The following is a 25,032-nucleotide window of genomic DNA, read 5'->3' on the forward strand; positions in this document are numbered from 1 at the left end:
ATGTAGCTTTCGTAAACAGTTTTTTTTACCTCTGCTAAAACATCACAATACAATAAAATCATATAAACGGATAGTTTTGGAAAAGCAAAAAACTGGGAAATAGTTTTATTTACGAGTCCCATTCATGACCATTACAGTGTCATCGACTGTGTGTGTGTGTGTGTGTGTGTGTTTGTTGAACTCTCAGCGTCCTGATTGACACCTGTAGGGAGGACATGAGCTCAGGTCACGACCCGACCTCATGACCCGGCTCTCTGTTTTTACTGGGATACACAGAACCACGGATACAGAGCCAAATCTAAACAGTCGCAGAGGACAGAAGGTGAAACAAGTGCTTTATTTTGCGTTTCCTCTGTCGTCTGTACATTCACTTTCATTCTCGTCTGAGGAATGTAGTCTTTGCAACGGCTATTGTGTGTGTGTGTGTGTGTGTGTTGACACAAGGGGAGGATGTGTTTATCTTTTGCGGGATTTAAAGTGTTTTTATCCTAATCTTTGTGTGATGTAGTGACACCTCAGAAGTCTGAGTGTAAAAACTCATTTGACACTCAATTCTGATTGGATAAGTTGTGCTTCAGGTCACATACACCTGTGAAACACTTTATATCAGAAGTCTTCAACTTTTTTTAGACCAAGGACCTCTTAAAGGATAGAGAGGAGGGGCAGCAGGGACCCCAGCACATGCATCAAATCCAAATATTGGTTTTATCTCATTTTATATGGAACTTTTATTTTAGTCAAGTTTTTATCATTTCTATTATTAGCCTAATGCAGATTAGTTGGATGCATAATTTTGTTTATTTTAAAAAAATGAAATCAAACCATATTTGGAGGAACCAGAGATATATTACCATGGACCCCCAAGGGGCCCCGGACCCCCTGTTGAAGACCCATGCTTTATATTGTACTTGCATTGTTTGACGACAATAAACAAAGTGTATTTACTTGAGGGACTTTTATTGTGCTAAACTTTAAAAAGTTTACTTATTATAAATTTTAGAAAAGTAATAAGCTGCGCATTTCACATCCTTTCCAGAAAATACAACTGTGCGGTTAAACTTCATGTTTAGATGTAATCCTAACAGTTGTTTGCTAGTTTATCGGCATGCATGCTAAAATGTAATCTGGAATGTAATGAGTTTGATTTAGAAATGTTCTGCTTGTTGACACCTTCATGAAAACAGAGGTAACGTCTCTCCGGCCATCTGTGATCTTTGAAGCGTGTAGCCTTGACTGATGTTGGAAATGTTCGTCACCGAATGGTTTTCCAAAAATACACTCTCAGCTGGCTCTCGCGGATTCAACAGCATGCAAAACCGTTTTCATTATTCTTTATAACGATATAAACCCAGCCGGCACTTGAAAGGAACACTGCAAATATCTTTCTTCCCCTTTTGGTTTCCCGACACATGGAAACTCGTCTCCGTGGAAGAGGAATTCTTGGATCTCGTGGAACTTCAGAACGGTGTCAGGCATCTAATTGCCGATTGTCAGAGTTGGTTCTGTGACATCACCTTGAACCTTCAGCTTTGACAGAGACACAGGCACGACACTTCACCGCGGCAGACTTGAGTTTTCAGCACCTGTCAGAGATTTTAGATGGCGTACGGATCATTGTTATCTTCATAAACCTCCAAATGAAGCTCTAATAGAAAGTGTTTATCTGCACAGTGGGTTGTTTTTGTTTATTTGTTTCTTCATCTCTTTTAGTAGTTTTTCTCCACTTAGCTATAAAAAGGTTTTTTTTCTATAATGAGTAAAAAGTTTTACACTTTTGGGTTCTCACTTCTTGCTTCAACAATTTTTTTTGTTGTGGTCTGCAAATGACAAAAAAATCAAAGCTGTTTATCTACTCTATTTTATTTGTTTACAGAATATGCTAGAAAGATTCATTCTTTTCTGAATACAATTTGGGTAATAAAAAATACTAAGGTTTTTTTTATTGCAAATGTAAATATCCCACAACCATTATTTAAAACCGCTGTCAAATCAAACAAATCTCGGCTTGCAGTGTTTTTCCTTCCAGGGCTTTTTAACAAAAGGCTAGTTTTTCTTCTGGCATGCGTTTAAACGCTGTAAGGTTTAGCGCCTGGGGTCGGAGTGATGTAATGTTATTTTTTGATGTGTGAGGATAAGGTGAAAAGAAGGCAGGGTCGGGAATATTTGACAGGACTAAAATGAGCCAGAGATCCGTACGGCTACGTGTGGATTTTTCAGTCCTGTGGGAAGTTCGTCTCCTCTAACCGAACACACCAGCGGCCAAAATATATACGTCTGCAGCTCATTACAACATAAATAAATCATCTACAGCGTTTCTTTGCGTGTCCAAACAGCAGCCTGACACACATTTAACACCTTTATAAAGGTTATACTGCTAACAATAACATGCCCGTTGTCACTGAATGGATTGAAAGGGGGAACATTCTGGCATTTTCTGGATTTGCTCACAAATTGTTACGATTGGTGCTAACTATTTCATCTTGGTTTAGTTTTGTCCAAAAATGTCTTGGCAGTCGATTGAGTTAAGAAACAGATGTTAAAAATCTTTTGGTTTATTTCTAATGCTGGAAATGAAAAGTCAGACTGCAGATCTTGAACAGAGTGCATTATGGGATGCAGGATCTCATGCACTAATGCACAGAAAATGTGCATGTTGTATCATCAATAATAAGGATAATTTTATCCATTAGTTATTTATACCAGATTGTGTTCACCATCAAAGCTGCCAGAGATCATAAGTTGTTGCCTGCCGTCAATACCACAGCTGTAAATGTTATTTGGAGACGACCAGGGCCGGGCTCGGTCCTAAATTGTATTGCAAATTCTTTCATTCGGTTGTTTTTTGCACATGTCCTTTAAACATGCTGATGCAGCATCTCTCCGCGGAGAGGGAACGAGCAGGATACGAGAATCACATCTGTCGGACGGGCTCATCATCCTTGGAGCGGAAACGCTAAAGCCTAATCCAGCACATAATAGAGCCACATGCAGCTGACTGGCGGCGTGCGGCCAACGTGGCGTTTTTTGGAACGGTTTCGCCAAAATGAGATTAGGAGAGCACGCGACAGCAGTTACGGAGAAATCTGTCATCGTTCGCTCTGAGTATACACTGGAGCACAATCGCATTACCTTATGAATTATGCAAATTGTCAGTGGCCTAATTGAGATGTGTTAATCATATTAAGAAGCTTAATAGCTGGAATTTAACTGTGATGCTATTTGGTAATTAAGCACGACGGTGAGTTTGGGGTGTCGTTGATTTAACTGCTTATGGAAGACGACATCACGGCATCTGTCTGCCTGTCTCGTGATGTTATTTCTCATTGTCACCTTAACCTATTAGCTAGAGCTGTTAAGTCGTTTTTGATTTTTAATTTAAATTTTTGATTCAAACAATTACAAAAACAAGATAATCGAGGTAAAAACTATTATGAATTGCATGCTGCTAGACCGATGTGTATGTGAGGAACTTTGAAAGCACCACTGTTTTAACACATCTAGCCTATTGCAACACTTACTTAAAGGGGACATATAATTAAAATCTGACTTTTTCCATGTTTAAGTGCTATAATTGGGTCCTCAGTGCTTTTATCAACCCAGAAAATGTGAAAAAGATCAACCCTGTAACTTAGTTTTGGTAAATCACTCTCTGCAAGCATGTGAAAAAATAGGTCATTGAAATTTGGCTCCCTTGTGATGTCAGAAGGGGATAATACTGCCCCTTAATCTGCACTATCCAACCTCGAGATCAGCTCATTTGCATATTAAAGGACGCACCCAAAACAGCAAATTTTTCCTCACACCCACAAAGTGGCAATTTTAACATGCTATAATAAATTATATATATGGTATTTTGAGCTAAACCTTCACATATATGTACTCTGGGGACACCAAAGATTTATTTGACATCTTAAAGAAGTCTTGTGAAATGGCCTTTTTTTTATAAAATGGTTAAATAAATGCATGTTTTTAAAGCCACTAAGTAATCGTGTTTAAGATTTCCCAAAATAATCGTGATTATAATTTTCGCCAATAATAGAGACACAAAGCATTATATGTTAAAACCACAGTATCTTCAGAAGTATTTTTTAATATAGTAAATTTGTGGGTTTAGTTTTTTCAGAGATGTACTGATAAACGCCCATCTAAGTTTGCGTTTTTTTTTTACTGTACAATTTTTTGCACTTAAATTTTTAAGTAACTACAAGTCATTTAAACTTTAATTTTGTTGAGTTGCTGTAACTTATAAAATAAATTTGAATTAGCTTAATTCGTTTTTCATCACATCACTAGTCAAGATAAAAAAATAAACGTTTATATGACTTGTGAATCCAAGTCGATACTACTTAAATACTTAATAACTCGTCAGTTAAGAAAAAAAGCTTCGCTGCCAATGATGCGTTTTTTCGGCAATCCGTATTTCCGCTATTATCCACCAGGTGGCGCTCTTACCAACTTTTTAAAACCCGTAAGCAATCCCTCAGGTCAAACAGTTCAAACTCAATGTATGTTTTGATCATCGCTCTGAATCTGATCTCTAACAAAAGTCGTTCACAAAAACGCAATTATCTCAGCTTTTTGCTCAAAATTTTGTATTTTTAAAGAAACCTACACATTATTTGAGAGGTGATAAAAAGAACAAATGAAATGTAGGATGAAATGTTTTTTTTCTTTTTGAAATTTGATATATTGCATGTTTATATATTTAAAGAAGAACATTTTCTGGAAGGCATTAAACTTTTGTGAAAATCATAAAAAGTGCTGGCGCTGGCTGTCAATAAAAAAAAATGCTTGGCGGGGAAAGAGTTAAAATTTTAAGTGCAAATTTTCTGTATGTGTTTCTGATCAGTATGACAATAAATAAGCTAAAAATAAATAAAAATATTGATATAAGGATCTAAATAATTGGCCGTTCGATGAGATATTGCGATATGTACGTGCCGCTACATCGCTGTTTTTTTATTGCACATTAGAAATTGCCAGATTTGTGTTCACAACAAGTCTGAGTGCCGTATCTAAAAATTTTACACAGCTACTGCATTTTTAACATAATCTGTCTGAAGTTTTCAGCTAAAGCTCTTCTGCGCTCAGAGAGATCTGAACGATCGCTGTTTACTACCATTAAACATCTCGGCGTGCAGTACATCAACGACACGGCGGCGATTTGATCAGTCCGTTTGCTTTGTTTCATCTGTTTCAGGAAGCTCTTTATAAAGCGTGTAGGTGGAGACACACTTGGCCCAGCGTTACTGCCAGCTTTCTTTATATGTTACGACTTTAATCAAATCTGAAAATTTGTAATGCGCATTAAAGTGAATGAGAAGTGCTTCTTGCTAGCGCGGTTGCCATACCAACCCCAGAGGAGTCGTCTGTCTTTAATGCAAGGTTCAGAATCTCATTTCCTCCCCCCTGTCGCCATCACAGCCACTACAGGCAGTCGCCACATACAGAGAGAGAGGGAGAAGCGTCTCTTCACGTAGTGGAAATGACACAAATTAATATACACTACTTAAACCAGACCAAGATTAATGGTTGCCTTTCACTGCAGTTTAGTCCCACTGTCAGTTGCCGGGTGTTCTGTGGACAAAATCAACACTAATCAACGTTTATCCCCCTTTTGCCCTGGGCTCTTAGGATGCCCACAACCACCCCCCCGTTACGCTTTTCACCTCTCATGCATCTCGGCCATACATCACGATCCCCACAAGCCATACCTCCTCAGTGCGGTACGTCACATTACTGGCATAACCTTTTTTATTTGCATCTTTGCCTCTGATGTTTAACAAGACGCCGTATATGACACTTTAGTCGCTTTATGCATGCTATCGCCTTTCATTCATAGTGCAAGTGGGATTATATATGTTATGCTCGCATAAATCCTGTATTGTGAGAGACTATCTGTGCTTTTGTTTTCATTTTGTTTGCATGTTTTGCATTGGTGTCATTCAGACACTGTACGGAAAACAGCATCAAGATGCCTTAAAATTCTCCTTTTGTGTTTCGTGGTAAATGTTTGTCCGACTTAACTGTGTCCAGACAAAACAGTGATGACTTTAGACTTAGACATCAGCTTCGTATGGTCATAAAGTGTGATTAGAGATTGAATTGATGTGTTTCTCTGTGGTGATGTTACAAATCAATATAGGGATAACTGTTCCCGTGAGCATCCCTAGAGAGACAAGTAATGCCACGCTCTCTCTCTCATCCTTTCTCTTTGTCTCTCGCTCAAATGCATGGCCTTTCTATGCAAATTGCACATAATTAGACATGCTAATATATGTCTGCTGTCTCTCAGTATTTCTGTCTGTCTCCTCATTGTGTCCAGCGACCAAATATTTCTTACACTTCACATTCATTCTTCAAGACCGATCCAGCACAAAACCTGAAGTGTATCATTACATTCACATCAGTACATTATACATGCATTCGTTTATTCAAAGTCACAGTTGAGCATCCGGTCTCGTGTGTCCGTCTTAAAATAGCCCCTTTGACACGGCATTCGTGGCACGGAAGTGTTTTTTTAAGGAAGCATGTTGAGTCTTGTGCCCCCTGAAAGGAAACAAATGTTTGCGAGAAGCAGTGCGGCGGTTTTGGCCGCTTTCCCAGCACAGACGCGAGTGCCATCCCGGAAGAAAAAGTCCTGTCGCACATTTAACTCCAAGCACTTCGAGTTGTGCAGTGGCGTAGATGACCGAACCGTGGTCGTTTAATGCTCGAAACGGACGTTTTATGGTCCGTAACCCCATCTCACCTCGCTTACATGGGGAACGATGAGCTATTTTCTCTCCGGTCTTGTTCTTAAAGAGCTTTGGCGAGCTGTAGTTATGCTCAGTTAGGTCTTAGTGGTTTTGGTAAATGGAGGACATCTCCGTCCAGCTGGCTCAGCACTTCAGAAGACATTGTCCTCACGCAAACCGAGTGCGCTGTCAGGGATGTTAAAGATAAAACAGGTGCTCGCAGGTCATCTCGGGACTTCATTGTCGAAAAGGTTACGACTGGAGACAGGCATGTTTGTGTTATTTGAAACAGAGGCCTTGACAACTTTGATCAGTTGTTGTGGAACGTGTAGTTTGTCTTGTACGCCTCTTTCGCTTTCATGACTTTTTAAAAGAGATTTCGAGATATGCGTTTCCTAGAGTTTTTTTTTTTGCTGAGCTTTCTCCCTTTATTTCTTTGGCAATTTATGACTTGTGGCCCAAAATACATGCATGAGTCATCTGGACTCAGAACCAGATCAGCATAACAAGCGTATGGCACTTCTCTGTCCCGTCACGCTTCATTTACTGCTGGCTGCATCCAGCTTGGACAGATTCAGCCCTACGTACAACTTTATGGGATGTCAGTGTAGGTATGCCAGATTTGGGGGCATTAACAAAAATTAACCAATTACGAGTGATTTCACACTAGATCCTGAAACCTAGTTTATTTGGTGTGAAAGCGAGGTTTCACATTTTTATTATATCACTATGTTATGGTATAAGACAGATCATACAGAATAGTGAAATTGCTCACAACAACATTAACCTGATTACGCTTAATTGCTGGGTTATTTCAACTCATAATTGGTTAAATTATAGACTAACCTTCACTGGGATGTTTTTACTGGCGGTTGAGTCAAATATTGAAATTTTTCTAGCTTAGGCCTACTTTAAACCAGCGGTTGGGTTTGTCCATATTTTATCCAACCATGGGTTTAAACAACACAGCTTTTTTTACTGTAGCATATTCACAGGAGATGGTTCACCAACGCGATCCCATGGCATTGTGATTAATTCGTACGACCACATTTGTACATTTTTGTACGATTTGTTTTGACCCCTGTGACGTTGGGGTTAGGGTTGGGGTTTCGTTGTTGTTTTTATGATAATCGTACGTTTTTGCATTTTGAATTCATACGAATTGGCAATACGTAAAATTTGTACGAATTCTCGTAACATCAGGATAAAGGGGGTCTCACGCTCGAAAGCTCAGCGCCGCGTCGAGTCGCGTCTAGGACAACTCGGAGGTATCGTACACCGGCGAGCTTCGTCAGATAGCGTCTACTTCAAAATGCAAAATATACATTAGCAGCCAATGTTAATCGTTAATGATTTGGGACAAATACGATGTTATTTAATGTTAAACTATGTGAGTGGCGTGACAGGGATTTGAGCAACTTCAACTTCAGTTGTAGCTGGGCGCCGCGGACAGGCGCCACCTGTCGGCGCCGGTGTGCGTATACTCATAGAAAACAATGTTCGAAGTGCGACCCCCTTATGGTTACAGATGCTACACTGCATTAGTCCCATTCGTAGTTGTTGCATTGCATCACTGCAAATTTGCATACATTTCGTTAACAGAACGTGTCCACTTTTCTAAAAACTCCTTACGAAAAAATGTTTCTCGATGCTAGGGCTGCACGGTATTGATGGAAATGCGATATGTGATTATGCTTCACGTTTGTAAAAACAAATTCAATTATATTTTTACGTAACGTAACTTTACGTTTACATCTTGCGTAACTTTTTGAAGTATTAAAATTATTTATTTATTGCAAACCATTGCTATATGCTTACTGCGAAATTTGCCATTTCTTTGGTTGTTTCGGTACCCAGTGCTGTTTTTTTGAATTGGCATGAACAGGAATGAATTGCCATGACATGCGGCCTGCGCAGTCGCTGCTTCTCATCTGCGATCAGCAGTGTTCCTAATGTAAATGGCATTCAACATCACGTTTATAATCTTCTCCAAAGCTCTTAGATTCATCAGACCCGCTGATGGCTTTTCATACGTTCTTCTTCTGGATCACGATAGCTTCATCTGCCGCAAGCGTTTTGGAGGTTAAGGTAACCTTGATAAAACGCTCATCACAAGTGACGCTCGTCTTCAATCCATCTTCCGCCATCATGGAGTATTGAAACGAAGCTGTCAAGAGCAACACAATACCGAGCAGTTAAATGGGCCATTTCAGATGTTTTGTGTACTGCCGAATCTCTCCCGTCTATTTTCCGTCACTTTCTTATCTCCCGTTATCTCTCCTCTCCACCTCATCTACTTTTCCTCCTTCTCGTTTTTTATTTACAAGCCATTTGTGTTGCAGCCAGTAACACAAATTAGGAATATACAGCCGGGTGTCAAAACGAGTGCTCATAAAATATTAACAGCGTGTAGGAAATTTTACATGGCCACATTCTTTTTCATTTTTGGTTTTGTCAGCACATACAGTGCGCTGGCACTGTTATTTGGGTACATTTATCTATTTTAATGCTGCTCAGCTTCAGTAATCTCTCAAGTATTTGGAGAGCCATGGATGTTTACTGGTTTGGCTAGATGTCCCACAAGTATCTTTTGCTTGATCGTGTATAAGTTTATATCTTACGGTGCTTAACTGTTTAAAATTATTTGTTGCCAAATAAAATTGTGACAACATATTTATTGGGATTGGGAATACTGTTCATCATCTTGATAAAATGTATGCAAAAATAGTTTAATCTTAACATGTAGTTATGATATATATATAGATTTTTTTTAGTCAAACATAATTCCTATAAAATTCATGTTATTTCATAGTTTTGATGAGTACTAAAATTCGGAAATAATCTTTATAAAATAAATCACAGATCAACACTCTTGCAGAAACGTTGGCTATAAATGAATACGCATTTTAAACATCGTTTTGACATCTATGAGACATCAATCTGGTCAAATGTATCCTCTGGAAATCAGATGATTGATTTTGAATCTTTTCATCTGCATGCTTTCATGACTGCGTCTGTCCGATTGGGCGGAGATGAACCCTGAACCAGCCTTTTCACGGGGCGACGCCAATAAAGAGCAAGGTGTCAATCATTCGCCCCGGAGCCTGTCCGATGTCCTTCAGGCCCTCAAAGCCGTCACTCAACGTCCCGCCACCCAAGCGCTCGACGCAGACGGCCGAACCTCCTCGGGAGTCACATTCGCATTGATGGGACGTAAATTACGACTTTCTTTAAGTAGGTGTGCCGCTGACAGTACATTTATTAATCAGCTCTGACACGTTTCATTGTTATTCTCGTCCGCTGACATGTTTCATTGTTTTGATTGGTTCTCCTCTGCCGGTTTCGCGACAGACGGCTGAAATGAAACAAGCATCAAATGTGAACGTGTCTTTGAATGTGTTTGATCTCATGAATGAAAGAAAGTTTAATTGGCAGTTTTGTTTTATCGTTGTTAACCTTTTTGCTTTAATATCAAGTGATGTGAGACAAGCTTGTTCAAAGTACAAGTACAACACAAAGTAGCGAACGTAATAATTATAATGCAATTAGCAAAATACTCTTTAAAGTGGTTTTAAGATTTTTTTTTTTTTTAAAGTTATGTTTTTTGGGCCGTTTTTTGTGGCTTTATTAGATAGACAGTGTGATAGGAGAGGACAGGAAAGTATAGGGTGGAGAGAGGGGAACGGGTTCGGCAAAGGACCTCGAGCCGGGATTCGAACTCGGGTCGCCGAGAGTGCGTCTGCACCATATGTCGGAGCACTGCCCACTACACCATAGGCTCCGACAGGTTTTAAGATTTTTTACAGCACAACGCAGCGTAGGAAATCAACTTATTAAAAGTATTTTACATCAGCATTTCTTTGTAGGTTTTGTCGCAATCCCAACTAGGAATGCATAACGATTAATCGCGATTAATCGATAGCAAAATAAAAGTTTTTGTGTACATCATATGTGTGTGTATTGTGTATAATAATTATGTACATGCATGTGGGTACATTTATCTATACAGCGTTATTATACACAGTTCACACACATATATGATGTAAACAAAAACTTTTATTCTGCTATAGATTAATCGCGATTAATCGTTATGCATTCCTAATCCCAACCTTTAGTAAATCCCTGTTTTTTAATTGTCTGAAGTGAACCAATCAGGCAGCTCCTTGTTTATTCTGAAGTGGTCCAGGTGAATTGCTGAATAGTGCGAGGTACGAGTTAATAAATACAATCTCCTTTCACCACAAACGTCTCCGACACACACATAGGCGACAGTAATGATGAAGTCAAGCTCAGCTCAGGTAGCTGTCAGACTGCTGTGATTAATTAAATGCAAAACTAGGCCAATTTGTCACTTTCTTTGGTGCGGTCGGATAAAGAGACTCGCACCGTTGTCTCGTCACTCTCCTGTATGTTTATTTCTTCAATATAGGGGCGGAAGTTTATTCACAACGTCTTAATTGCTATGCGAATCCAAAATTGTAGTTGAAACACGCAGAGCCGGTGAAGCGGCCAAGCCAAACATGCGTGGAAGTGACTGACCCACAGTACGACACTCGCTTTCCAAGATGACTTTTTGCCAATATGACTTTTTGCCTAATAAATCAAGCGCCGACTCTTGATTTATTAGGAATGAGAATGAGATGGTTGGAGATCTTCTTCTAAATGTCAGAGCTCGTGCTGTTGGGAATACGCTTGATCTCACGGCTGGTGTATAGTTAGGTACTCTCCAGGTCTCTGGATCCCTGTTTAAATTTGTCAGCGGTCTGTCAGATATGCTAACACCCCGCGTCATCCGCAGGGTCTCGAATTCACCTCCGATCTGAATCGTTGTTTAGTTTTCCTGGCAGATGACTGTCAAGGCCGGTTTTTCAGAATTTGAAGACTAGACGTTCGGAAAGAGGGTCACCGCAGTCCCGACCCGCACGAGGTACGTCATATAGCTCACGCCTCTATGTCGGGGATGTCGGATTGTTGTTTTAAGGGATGTGGTGCCGTTGACAGCTAGCAGGCTACAAGGAGGACGAGACCAGCAGCTTTTTCATTTGAAAAATCTCACGTGGATGTACACAAAAAATGTATTGTTTTATACGTTTTCACTCCTTGCATGTTTGTTTTCTAATCCAAACTAAACACTGGAAATCACTAACTGATAGTTATACATTATAATTTCGATATTGCCTCAATTTCATTCCATTAAATCCACATTTTGATCTGGAATCACTGAACACTTGAATGCATTTCTTCATGCATGTAAACAGAAGAGGACTGGTTAAGAGAAGTTTAACTTGTCACTTTACCAGTTAAATTTTGTACATCAATCCTGCTGTTTTGACTGGCATAAGTTATGTGAGCTGGAGGGAGTCGTCTCTCTCTCTCTCTCTCTCTCTCTCTCTCTCTCTCTCTCTCTCTCTCTCTCTCTCTCTCTCTCTCTCTCTTTCTCATTGCCGCCAACACACACATTTCTGTTTCCCGTATGCATGCTCTTTGCGTTGGCATTTCAGTTGATCTGTAGTGAAGCAGACAGAGATGCCTGTGTACTTCATATATTCCGTCAGGCACATTACCGGCGAGCCCTGAACGCAGGCACTTTGACGTTAATCATTTAATTGCAGACGTGTATGTAGATGTTGTTGGATTGCCAGCGACATAAAGTGATGAATTCTTTCGGTTCTGAATGTGTTGTAGCGCTATCTTACATGGGGAACCACTAAAATCTTACATCACAGTATGAATCGGTTTATTAATTTCTACTAAACGATTCTTTGTGAGGGTATTTGGTTCAATAAACACCCACTGAATCTTTCTGTTGCACAAAACGGTTGTAGTGGAGAAGATAAATAACAAAATTTTACCATAAAACTCAAGAAAATGATTGGTTTAAGGTGTATTGTGTAACTTTAAGGAGGATCTCTTGACAGAAATGCAATATAATCTACATAACTATATTATTAGTTGAATGAGCCGTTTTTATCTACATACACCGCGGGTCCCCTTACATGGAAGTCGCCACCATGTTACTACAGGAGCCCTAAATGGACAAACTTCTCTATAGGGCATTTTATCACTCCGTTGTCTCAGACAATGACTTGTTTGTCCTGTGGCGGCTACCGTAGCTTTTCTAACTCACATTACAGTTTCTGTACAAACACCGTTGAGCCTCATTTAAGTTGTATTTAAGCATATACGTGGACGTGCGCGTCGCGAATGTGCCGCCACAAACTGCAAATCTTGAAAAAAACCGTTATGGTGTTCCTGATTCTCAACCTCTGGATGTTTTTCATCGCTAAAAGGGAGTTTGGGAATGGGAACTTACAACAAAGCACAGATGACACCAGACAGCGCAGGCTAGCACGAAGGTAAAGCTAATCTTTTACATGATAGCGATGACGCTGGTAGTGACGATTCTCTCAGACCAATCAGTGATCTACAGTGTTTTTGTGTGACGTTTTGGTATCAGCTCTGGTCGCTTGGAACCCCAACCGGGGTGGTACTAAAAAAAGTATTGGGTACTACGTACTGCACCCAGTGGAAAAGCCTCCAAAAGTAAGCTGACCCGACCCAAACCGTGGGGTACTACGCAGTGTAAATGCGCCATAAAGTCCCACATTGCACCTTTTAAAGCATTATATAAAGTGCATATTGTTTATTAAACAATTTAGCAAGTTATTACAAATTGGATTTTTCGTCAATATTGTGCAGCCTTAATATTGACTAAGGTCATGTCAAAGATTGAAATCAATGTGAAATCAAACTTCAATCCTCCTAATCTCATCATCAGATTGTGAGACTTTAACATGGGTCACATTAGCCTGGCTAACACCAGACTAGTCTGGGAACCACATGTTCATTTTATCGTATTTAAGGTGTGGTTTACGAATGCCTAGAGTCGTTTATTGGGCTCTGCAAATGTCTATCAAATGCGTCAGTATGCAGCTCATAGCCAATCAGTAATCGTCTTGCTGCCCCGTCCTTGTTCTGTGATTGGTTCTCTATGCCGTTTATTGGGTGCTACGAGTGTCTCTCAAATGCGTCAGTACGTAGCTCATAGCCAATCGGTGTGTCGCATAGACGTCGTCATCGTCTTGCTGCCCCATCCCCGTTCAGTGATTGGTTCCCTATTTCAGGCGCAAATTTGGGCCATGGTTTCCATGCTAGACTTGCAGCGTGAATAAATTTGCGCTGGGGAAACCCAGACTAGAGTCACATAGAAATTAATGAGATATATTATTAGTGGTGTATAAAGACCTTACATAATGAACCATAATGAATTTATTTACTTCGAATGAGGCGTTTTTTGTTTCTAAGGTAGCCCTAAACTGACAAACTGTAGAGCATCTATAGAGCGCATTTCAACACTCCGTTGTCTCAGACGATGACGTGTTTGTCCTATGGCGGCTACCGTAGTTTCTCTATGCATTTCGAAAGGAAGGGGTGAGCTGTGGACTGAAGCCGTTGGTTGCAATTCACAGTCTCACCGCTAGATGACGCTAAAAATCAACACAGTGGAAGTCGAATAATTTTTATAAAAAAAAAAAAAGACTAGTTTTAAAATTGCTGTCTTTTACACTATACAATATCTTTATTTAGCTGTGGTAAAATCTATTTTAATGCCAGTGTCGCCACATAATTTGATGTATAGGAACTATAAACTCATCATTACACCTTGAACAAGTTTGTGCTGTACTGTTTGCACTCTTCATCACTCTTATGTGTAAATATAAATGTTTCATGTGCAAAGACAGTCCTGGCCAATAATAGCCTCACCAAAATATCCACAGCGTGTATACTGTCACGCCGCCCGTCGCATTTCCATCCGCAGCCTCTGTTTTCATCAGTCTGTAATAACATGCGGCTCGGGGGTCCTGCGGGCGTCTGCTGTGATCTTTCGGGGGCTGGAGGTCTTCAGACCCTGAGCTCGCTGTCCCTTTAGCCCAAACCTTCACTGCTGACAGGGTTCATGTTTATTTCATCTGGTGTCTGCTCTGTCTCGGTCCTCGGCAGCCTGGCGTGTCATTAACGCGGTAGAGAAGACCCTGCAGTGGCGCGGTTAATGAATTCCACTGCGGCTCGGCTCTCCTCACCTCGTTACCCTGACTCAGGGTGTCAAATTAAAACTGCTGAAGAAAAGAGAGAGAGAGAGAGAGCGAGAGAGCATGTGGGTGGCTGTGAGTCGCTTCAACATTGCGGTCAATAATCAAGAGCGTGTGGTTGCTAGGCTGGAAATTGTGGTGGTGTTTGAAGGAAGCCGTCAGATTGATGGTGTTAGCGGCCTGGAGATGTTGATTGTCGCGCACGTCTAATGATTTCTTTGCTGGGATGAATCTAGAGATGGTTATTGAGGGCATTGGATTGAGTTGTCACGAGGGGCAAATTTACGGATAAGTCGCTTTGTATGCTTTGTATTTTTTCAGTGCAAAATCTTATTCCTTAACCCCCCATATCAGTATGCATGACTTTTTTTAAACAAAGCTGAAGTATTATACTGAATTGAACTAAAAGATATTTGTGTATATTCCCTATTAAAGATGCCAGGAATCATTTAACAATGGATGGAGACCAGCACTATAACCCGACATATCCAGATGTGTAAAGTCAAACACATTTTTTTGGTATTTTAAAGAGTAATCAGGCTGCTTCTTCACTTTTGGCCTGTTGACTTTTAGAGACTTTTTAAGCTATTTAATTTGTGTATTAATCGTGTCAAACAGTAGATACACACGGATCACAGCAGAATTCTTACATTTTGGTTTATATTACATTTCCAGTTTCTTGAAGTCGTTCTGTACGGAAAATTATGTTGATGTGATATAACAAGTAATTTTATTCAATTCAATTATATTTACATAATAAAAGCATGATTTAAAGTGAGTTAAAAGACTAAAAAAGGGAAATAATGTTTTTCTTTGTCTTAACTAATCACGTCTAATATTTCATCTCAAGCTTAATGACACTGTTGTCTTATTCATAAACAAGGACACTATCTTTTGAAAAAAAAAAAAATAGATTTTATTTATATTTTAGGATAATTTCCAAGATTGTTTCAATGTGACCTTCATATGACAAAAAAAATAAAAGGTCGAAATTGCATGTTGTATCATATTGTAAACTGAGATGCTTGCTATAAAATTCATTAAACTAAATTACCAGTGTAAATGTCTTTGTGACCCTGGACCATAAAAACAATCATAAGTAAACGATAAATTGTGACGATTATGACGATTATGCCTGTTTTATTGCTTTGGCATTTAATTCTCTTTATTTTTGTTTGTTCGTGAAATAATTTTCACAAATTTTTGTGATTATTTAAATAAATTTTTTTCGCAAGGTTTACCTGGCAGTAAATATTAATAAACATAACACATATTTAAAAGTAATTATTTCATGAATATATCTTTCAAAAACTGAAAATTCTCAATAAGAAATAAACACAATAAAGTGTCTCCCCCTTGTGTTTTTAGAGAGATGTGCAATCATTGCGGTGATCTGAAATTTTCGCAAACTATTGCTATGAGACGATTATTTAATCATTGTGACAGTCCTTCCTGTATCCGATTTTTTTTTTGACGACCCACTTACATCACATTTTAAAAGCGACTCGAATCTGATATCTCCATTTACACTAAACACTTGGAAAAACAATTCAAGGTAGACAACATACTGACCCAGAACCGCTTAAACCACAGAGAAAGTAAAATGTCGCGATAGGCAATAGACACAGACAAAATGATTATACAAGATTATAGAGCTTTAGTTCCGAAACAAGACATAAAACTTTAACTTTACTCCACTAAGTGGTTCTGTCGTCGTCCATTGCCCTGTTAAGAAGAGTCATGTGATCACAGGTGGTGTCCACCTGAGTTGACGTAATTTGCCAGCATCGCATTTTCAATGACGCACAACACGTCTTGAGATGGACATATCCAATCTGTCCGCATAGATTGCGTGAATGCATGTATCAGATTCATATCCGATTTATTTCCACATATAAATGAAGCCTGAAACCGACTGAAGAATACCGGAATCTATGCGCTTACACGTTGGTGGGTCATATCCCATCTGTGCCACATGAGGGAATTGAGTCACTTTAAACATGCAATATTAAATACGGCCAAAATTATCAATTTTTCTTTTATGCCACAAATCATTAGGATATTAAGATCATGATCAATGAAGATATTTTGTGCATTTCTTACTGTATATATATAATTATTATTATTAATATGTGTTGCTAAGGCTTCATTTGGACAACTTTGAAGGTGATTTTCTCAATATTTAGATTTTTTTGCACCCTTAAATTCCAGATCTTGGCCAAATATTGTCCTGTCCTAACAAACCATACATCAATAGAAAGCTTATTTATTCAGCTTTCAGATGATATATAAATCTCAATTTACCCGTTTTGTGTTCCAGGGTCACATTTATATTATTAATGTATCTTAGATTTTTCTCCTCATAAAGATATGCATATACGTCTTTTGGGATGGATTTAACATCTTTAATCAAAATTATTTATTTTGCAAACAAATCAGTGCATTTTTGCATCAGGGTCAATGGAAATAAAGTCGGGGCAAGTAGAAATCTGAAACGCTGGCAGAAAATATGCTGTTGGGTCTTGGCAGGACCGTGTGTGTGTGTGTTTCTCAGAAATAAAACAGAAATATTCCCTCTTTCTCAAATCTCTCTCTCTCTCTGTGTGTCTCAGACAGCACTGGCAGATGGGAAATGGTGTCAATCAATTCATCAGAGCTGTGTGTCTCCTATGGGAGTGTGTATATCAGTATGTGTGTATATCTGTGTGTGTTCGGCGATGTTGATGGGCGGGGCTTAAAGATCTAGAGAGATCCCTGTGTTATAATACAGACCGTCTGAAACGAGAGAAACACTGCTTTACATCTCGTGTCATCTCAATGTTTGTGCATCATTTTGTCCACAAAAATACATTTTTGAGGATGGCATAGATGTGTCTAGGTGCAACTCAATTCCTATAAATAAAAATACTAGCATTGTAGATGATTTATGCTTTCTATTATATCCCACAATTCTAAGCGATTTGGTAGTTTATTGAAAGATTTTGATTTTGCTATTTAAAGCTTTAGTAAAGCAAGACACAAACCTTACCTTCATGTAGCCGTGGTGATTGTGAAGCAAACAATAAATATGGAGCATTAATAAACAATATCTAAATATCACTGAACGGATTTGCATATTGAGAGAGATTAGCCGCATAGGATGCATGATTTATTTTAATTAGATAATAACTGAAAAGTAATGAGACTGTTGTTAGCTTCTCAGCAGAATATAAAGCGCTGGCGTGTGCCTCTCAGGGTCTTTCCTAAACAAACCGCTCGAAAACATCACGCCGGTGGCCTTGATGTGAGTGTTGAAACGCTCTGGTCGCATATGCGAGCGTTGCACTGCGGCTCAGAGGCGATGGGACACGCAACGCTAGTTGTGTTGGCAATTATGGTAATGGGATGCTATTAGGCCATGATTCTGTATGAGTGATCTGGGAGAGGAAAGACCCGGCGCTGGAAACGATAAGAGAGCGCGTGCTTCTCCTTGATACGACTCCAGCAACATCATTTGCATAATGAACCTCTTCAAGTAATGAGGGGGTGTGGCCTAAACCTGCTGTTCAGCAGAGAAAGTATCCAGAATAAACTAAAGGGATTATTTTTATATGCATTTTTAGGTTTGTATAAGCTTGTCTGGTAACCAGGCCTCTCCCATCTTCTTTGACAGCACAAGACTCTAAGACAGGTGTGATTTCTCATGACGTCCATCTCAATAATATCTGTCAGATGATAGGGACCTTTAACAAAAAATGCCTTATAGCTTTGCGAGAGCCAGACGGATGGTGTCATTTTCATTTATCGGATGCTTTTATCCAAAGCGGTGTCTTTAAGTAAACTAATACTGATAAATATCGGTTTATCGGTTCTTTATTAATTTGGCCGAGCAGCGTGACATCTCGATGTCTGAAGCTTTTTCTCTCTGGCTCAGTATTGATGTTTTATTCCTGTTATCTGTGTCGTGGGTTTGGACGAGAAGGCCCGTCATCTCCGCGCCGCTTTCAGTGGATTTGATCGGAGCGCCGTGAACTCTCAGAGGGAGATATTTAACACTCGCGGCTCGCCTCCGGCTCTGCATCTCTCTCTCTCTCGTCTTTTCTCATTCTGCCCTAATGAGAAATCCTCCTAATTATTTCAGTGGCTGTATTGGGGCTGGAACAGGAGCTGTGGGACGTGACTGTGTTGCTGATGAACGCTCGCGATCAATAATTTAAGTCTGAGCGGTAATGACAGGGCTGGTAGAACACAGCACATCTGAGTCAGAGGTTACACCAGCGCCAGATATAGCTATTCATCCTTGTGTGCTTTCTTTCATTTAAATGAATATAGACCAGGTTATTTAAGACTTGTGACTGTCTTTACAAAGTCTGGTCTAGTTTGAAACCCCTAGTGCAAATGCATTATCATTATTATAGAAAATAATAGAGATGCAACAATATTACGTTTTTCCACCAATTCCGGTAGCCTATTATTTAGACTGATATCTACCAATACTAAACCGATATCTACCGATAAATTGCATTAACAAAATCCTCAAGATTTAATTTTTATGTAATGACCATTTAATATTGAATATTAAAGTGGACATTTCACAAGACTTTTTTAAGATGTCAAATAAATCTTTGGTGTCCCCAGAGTACGTATGTGAAGTTCTAGCTTAAAATACCCCATTGATAATTTATTATAGTATGTTAATGTCGTTTTTGGGTGTGTCCTTTAAAATGCAAATGAGCTGATCTCTGTACTAAATGGAAGTGTCCTGGTTGGATAGTGCAGACTAAGGGGCGGTATTATCCCCTTCTGACATCACAGGGGGAGATAAATTTCAATTAGCTTTTTTCCCACATGCTTGCAGAGAATGGTTTACCAAAACTAAGTAACTGGGTTGATCTTTTCTTTTTACATTTTCTAGGTTGATAGAAGCACTGGGGACCTAATTATAGCACTTAAAAATGGAAAAAGTCAGATTTTAATGATATGTCCCCTTTAAAACGAGTGTTTTTTTTTTACATTTTCTATACATCTAACTCAAATTCATGGCATTTTCCTGTACTTTTTTGATAAGATATATTGGCCATGACTATCGACTGATAGCTGATAGTTTGAAAAAATTGCTTTTATCGATGATACCGATTATTGCCTGAAATATCTAAAGAAAAATAATACTAAAAACAGAAAGCCGAGACTCTTTTACCAAAAACATTTTCAAAAGATATTCAAAGATTTATGTCCCCTAGTCAAGCCCCCCATCATTGTTGGGGGCGCCATGATTTCACAAAGTAAGACGTGATCCTGGATCAATGTTTTAATCAAAGAAACCCCAACTTACCCTTAACTCAAACCCTAACCATTTTACCCCTCAGATTAGTGGGAAATAATAGGCGCACTTGAGATTTTACATTTATTTCAGACAAAAAATCTTTTGGATTAGTTTATTGCGAAATTGGAACAAATAATGGAAAATATCGCTTTGTGACAGCGCAACATGAGAATTTTTTAAATGTATGTAGTATTTTAATTTTATTAAAAACCCGGGGACCCCCCATTTTATATTTGTGCTTTATAGTGGGGGTCCCTCAAAGCTTATAGGAGATTCAGGACCACCAACCCCCCCCCCCAAAAAAAAAACACTGCTTTGGTCCTATGTGCATTGTTAATCAGATTAATCAAATGTAATAACTTAAGCTCCGCTTCTGAAACAATGTTTCTAGTTGGCTGATGTCATCTAGCTCTCTTATTTTAAGCCCCTCCCCTTCAATCACCTGTCTCCATTTTGGCATGTAGCACTGACTTCAATGAATGTACAATACATGAAAAAACGTAACTTTTATAAAATGGATATCCCATTTCACTCAAAAATACCTTGTTTCGTGATGACTTTCCAGGTTTAAAGTTCATGTGAAGTTTGAATAGACGCCCATGTTATGTAAAGCAGTCTTTTCCTTCTCTCTCTTTCTTTCTTTCTTTCTCTCTCTCTCTCTCTCTCTCTCTCTCTCTCTCTCTCTCTCTCTCTCTCTCTCTCTCTCTCTCTCTCTCTCTCTCTCTCTCTCTCTCTCTCTCTCTCTGGAGGCATCCATCTTTTAAAGTTACTACCCCTCCGACAGGTCTTGCCTGTAGCCTTTCACTCAATTATTAAAGTCTGTTTCCTTCAATCTTTCTGTCGGAGGCTTTTTCTATGCAGGAGAGGGGCTGAATGTACCCAAACCCCCTTCAGCTCTTCTGACTTTACTCAAATCAAGGGCAGACCAAAGACGATCCTAAAAGCGGCTCAAAACTGCAGGATGGAAGAAGTGTATGATCTGTGACTGCAGCGCTCAAAACCGCTTTCTAAAGGCCATACGCTAATGGTTTTAGTAAATCCAGCTTTGTATCTGTTGTAAATATTCAAAGATTTTGGTGCATGTGGGTTTAATATTTCAGACGTTAAGATGAATTGGGGGTTGTACTATAGTTTTCTGTCACTGCGTTAGATATGTGACTGTGTGTCATATGAGGGATGCATTTGTTTCATATGTGCTCTTTGATTAATGTGTGGGGTCTTGAGTTTTTCCTCTCATTAAAACCAAATGCCTCTTTATTTAAAACATTTGCTATGGAGTTGACTCACAACGCTTTTGCATTTCAGGCCTTGAGGTTGAAAGAAAACAAAGTCTGATACATTTTACATCCCTGACACAACAATTTACCATGGTACACATTGTTCCTGTCAGAATAGCTTCTACCGGGAATGAAGGAATGAAACGAAACATTTTGTAAGACATGCAACATGGTTTAAAGGCCAGGTTGCCACGGTTACTCTCATATGAGATATCCTTTCAAAGCCTTAAAACTAAACTTAAAACATCTGTCAGTATATTTTTGATCATAAGTTTAGTAATTAGGTTTCATGAATATAAAATGCATAACTTTTCATTCATTTTTTGTCTTTGGCTCAGCACACATACAATTTTAGTAGATCTATTATTACTGCAGTTACTACAGTAAAATACAATAATATTGGATCTGATCTGTCCTTTATATTGATGTTATTTTGATGGTAGTGGATACCATGGTAAATTTTTAAGAAGAGGATTGGTTAATGTTTTGGTAAACCCGTTCTACTGGTAATTTCACATTTGACATTAATACATGTCAACATAAATATCAGCAGTTTTTGAGACACCACGGTTTGGGTTCAGTATTGAGTAGTGTTATTCCCAGCGAAAGAAACGGCTAAAAACTATTAAAATGACACTCAATAGTTGCTCTCTTCTTATGGCCTGTTGCCACAGCTGATCTGAGATCTGACAGATTTTAATGTTTAATCGCTGAATTCAAATAGATTTTGCATTACTCGGCGTGCAGTCAATATTCCGTCAGTCTGTGAGCAGGAGGCAGTGATATAATGTCTGATATCTGTACACAAATCTACAGTCGGATCATTGACAGAGAGGAAAACAAGAGTAACACATAGACATCTGCTATGACTTCATTAAATACTTCATCTCTCATTGATGTCTCGTCCAGAAATTTGTGACGATTTTCCACATTGTGATGGTCGGACTGCTTTTTAAGTATTTTCAAAGTTAACTCTTTCCCTGCCAGCAATTTTTTTTAAGTTGAAAGCCAGCGCCAGCATTTCTTAAGATTTTACAAAACGTTAAGCCTCCCAGAAAATGTTCTTCTTTAAATATATAAACAATATATGACCCTCTGCTTTCAAATAAATAAATAAATGTTTCATCCTACCTTCACTTGTTCTCTTTTATTACCTCTCGAATAGGTTTTTTTGTGAAGGACTTTTGTTAGAGATCAGATTCAGAGCGATGAGCAAAACATACATGTAGTTTGTACTGTATGACATCAGGGGTTGCTCCTGTGTTTTATAAGTTGTGCCACCTTGTGGATAATAGTGGAAATATGGATTGTCGGAAAAACTTGTCATTGGCAGGGAAGCGTTTTCTCTTAATTGACGAGTTAACTAATTGACGAGTTAACTCGTCAATAGCGAGGAAAGAGTTAATGAACCAAATTATGTCAGCACAGATTCATAAAAATTCAGCATTTTTGAATTATTTCTATAATTTTCTTCAGAATCACTACTGAAGAATTAAAAAATAAATAAAATCTATATATGGCATAAGGCCTGGTTATGGACAGTTAATAGTATTTGCATTCTGACCATAGTGCTTATTTTCATAAAGGTTAAGCACATTTGAAGCGGAAAATAAGAAAATACTTTAAATAATATTTTTTATAATATAGTAATAATTTAAATAATATATATTTTTATTTTGTACTGTAATGTGACCTTTTTTCATTTTTCTGATTCGTTCGTAAACAAGTGCGTGAGGTGTAGTTATATTAGGCTGGCGATCAGGGAGTGAGTTTCTCCCTTATCTCTACCTTATTCAAGTTTGCAGTTTTGTTATAAATAATAATATAAGGGCTGCATAACAACTAATCGCAACTAATCGTTTGCAGAATGAAAGTTTTTGTTTACATCATATATGTCTGTGTATTGTGTATAACAATTATGTATATATAAAAAAACACACATGCATGTATCAGTGATGTGCGGGTCAATGTATAAACAACCTGCACCCGACCGACGTTTTCAACTAACCCGCCTGCAACTCGGACCGCAAAAAAAAATTGTACCTGACCCGCTTCCTGGCCCGCATTTTTTTAATTGTTTAAAATAGTTAATTGGCATATTTATTTCAAACGACCCGACCGACCGCGACCTGAATATCATAAAAAATATTTTTGGATGACTCGTAGCCGCGGGTGAACGCAGGCACCCACTCATTTTAGATCAACCCGGGCATCACTGGTATGTATATATTTTTTAGAAAAAAAGTGTATAGATTAAGTATTCACATTTATATATAATATCAATTATATATAAATATAAAAATGTATATACACATGTTAATATTTCTTAAATATACACATGCATGTTTGTATTTATATATGCACCTAATTATTATACACAATAAACACACATATATGATGTAAACAAAAACTTTTATTTTGCAAACGATTAGTTGCGATCAGTTGTTATGCCCTAGTTAATATGCATTTAAAATCCCTGTGTCAAATAGCTGAACGATAACTTCTTGTTGCAGTGACACGCTCGTCCTCACTATGGCACTTTTTGTTCACAAAGGATGCGTTCTGTAAATGTTACAGCTATGTTACTAGGTCCCCTTCACCGAAGCGATCCCAGTATCAAGTACGGGACGTGTTTGCGTTCACACAGAAGGCACGCTGGCATTTTTATGTGACTTTTTGTGCTGTGTGAATGGGGTTTTGTGGCATAAATGCTGTATGTAGTCTGATATGAGATTGAAGAATCCTGCTGTGTTTAAACCTGTTACACTGTGAGATTGTTTTCACATCATTTATATGAGCCAAATGCCTAATTGTCTCTAAATAATCACATCACAGTTTGAGATCTCTGTCGGAATGTAGACACTGTTGAAGCAAAACGGTCCTCTAAATGGACAGTGAACAGCAGGACAGGAGTGAATTTCTCCGTTACGTGCGGGTCACAGGCTCTGGTCTGGATGGTAAAAGCATAACCAGACCCTTGAGATGGATAATCATGACAATAAAGACATCAATTACTCCTAGGACGACCATTTCAAAGTGCATTTTATCGTAGAGTCAAGAAGAAAAGGCTTTATTGGTGCATTTTACAGGGACAGAGCATTGTGCTGTGTCCATTTTATGGCCCTGTGGTGACAGCTTAAACTTTATTGAACAAGACTCTCTAACATAAAGGAGGAACATAAATAATCATAAATTCTTTATAGTTTTTCTGTTAGTGTAATAATGGATTGAATGTCCAATTGTTACATCTTTAAGTCTTTTTTTAGTCAACAGTCTGCTGGTTTAAGTCTTTATTGGTGATGGAGAGGGTTTTTTTTAAAGGCTGGTGATGATGCAAATACTTACGTGTCCCATCAGAGGCCATATTTCAGCTGGGCGGTGCTTTCTGGCATCCATTTAAAGGAATTTTCCACTTATTTAAAAAAAAAATCTGATAATTTACTCACCCTCATTTCATCCAAGATGTTCAGTCAAGAAAAACACATTCCCACGGGTCCTTGAAATCCTTGAAAGTTTGTGAATCTTGGGAAAAAATTCAAGGCCCTGGGAAGTTTTTGAAAATATACATACATAGATACAGGTCATTGAAAGTGCTTGAATCTATTTTATGCAAGAAGTTTTCTGGG

The 25,032-nt window shown here is 38.6% G+C and overlaps 1 protein-coding gene across 5 annotated transcripts in view; it reads left to right on the top strand.

Moving 5' to 3' along the window:
* pbx1b (pre-B-cell leukemia homeobox 1b) overlaps positions 1–25,032 on the top strand; it is a 78,966-nt gene that overhangs the window by 4,092 nt on the left and 49,842 nt on the right. Inside the window, exon 1 of one of the 5 annotated variants that reach the window (XM_065293863.1) lies at positions 9,755–9,971. The exons of the other annotated variants lie outside the window; for them this stretch is intronic. Coding sequence (XP_065149935.1) covers positions 9,770–9,971 — 202 coding nt within the window. The 5' untranslated portion in view covers positions 9,755–9,769. Of the gene's footprint in view, positions 1–9,754; positions 9,972–25,032 lie in introns of those variants that run through there. 5 annotated transcript variants of the gene reach the window in all.

Source organism: Paramisgurnus dabryanus, chromosome 7 (assembly GCF_030506205.2).
Source record: "Paramisgurnus dabryanus chromosome 7, PD_genome_1.1, whole genome shotgun sequence".
Classification (NCBI taxonomy): Eukaryota; Metazoa; Chordata; class Actinopteri; order Cypriniformes; family Cobitidae; genus Paramisgurnus; species Paramisgurnus dabryanus.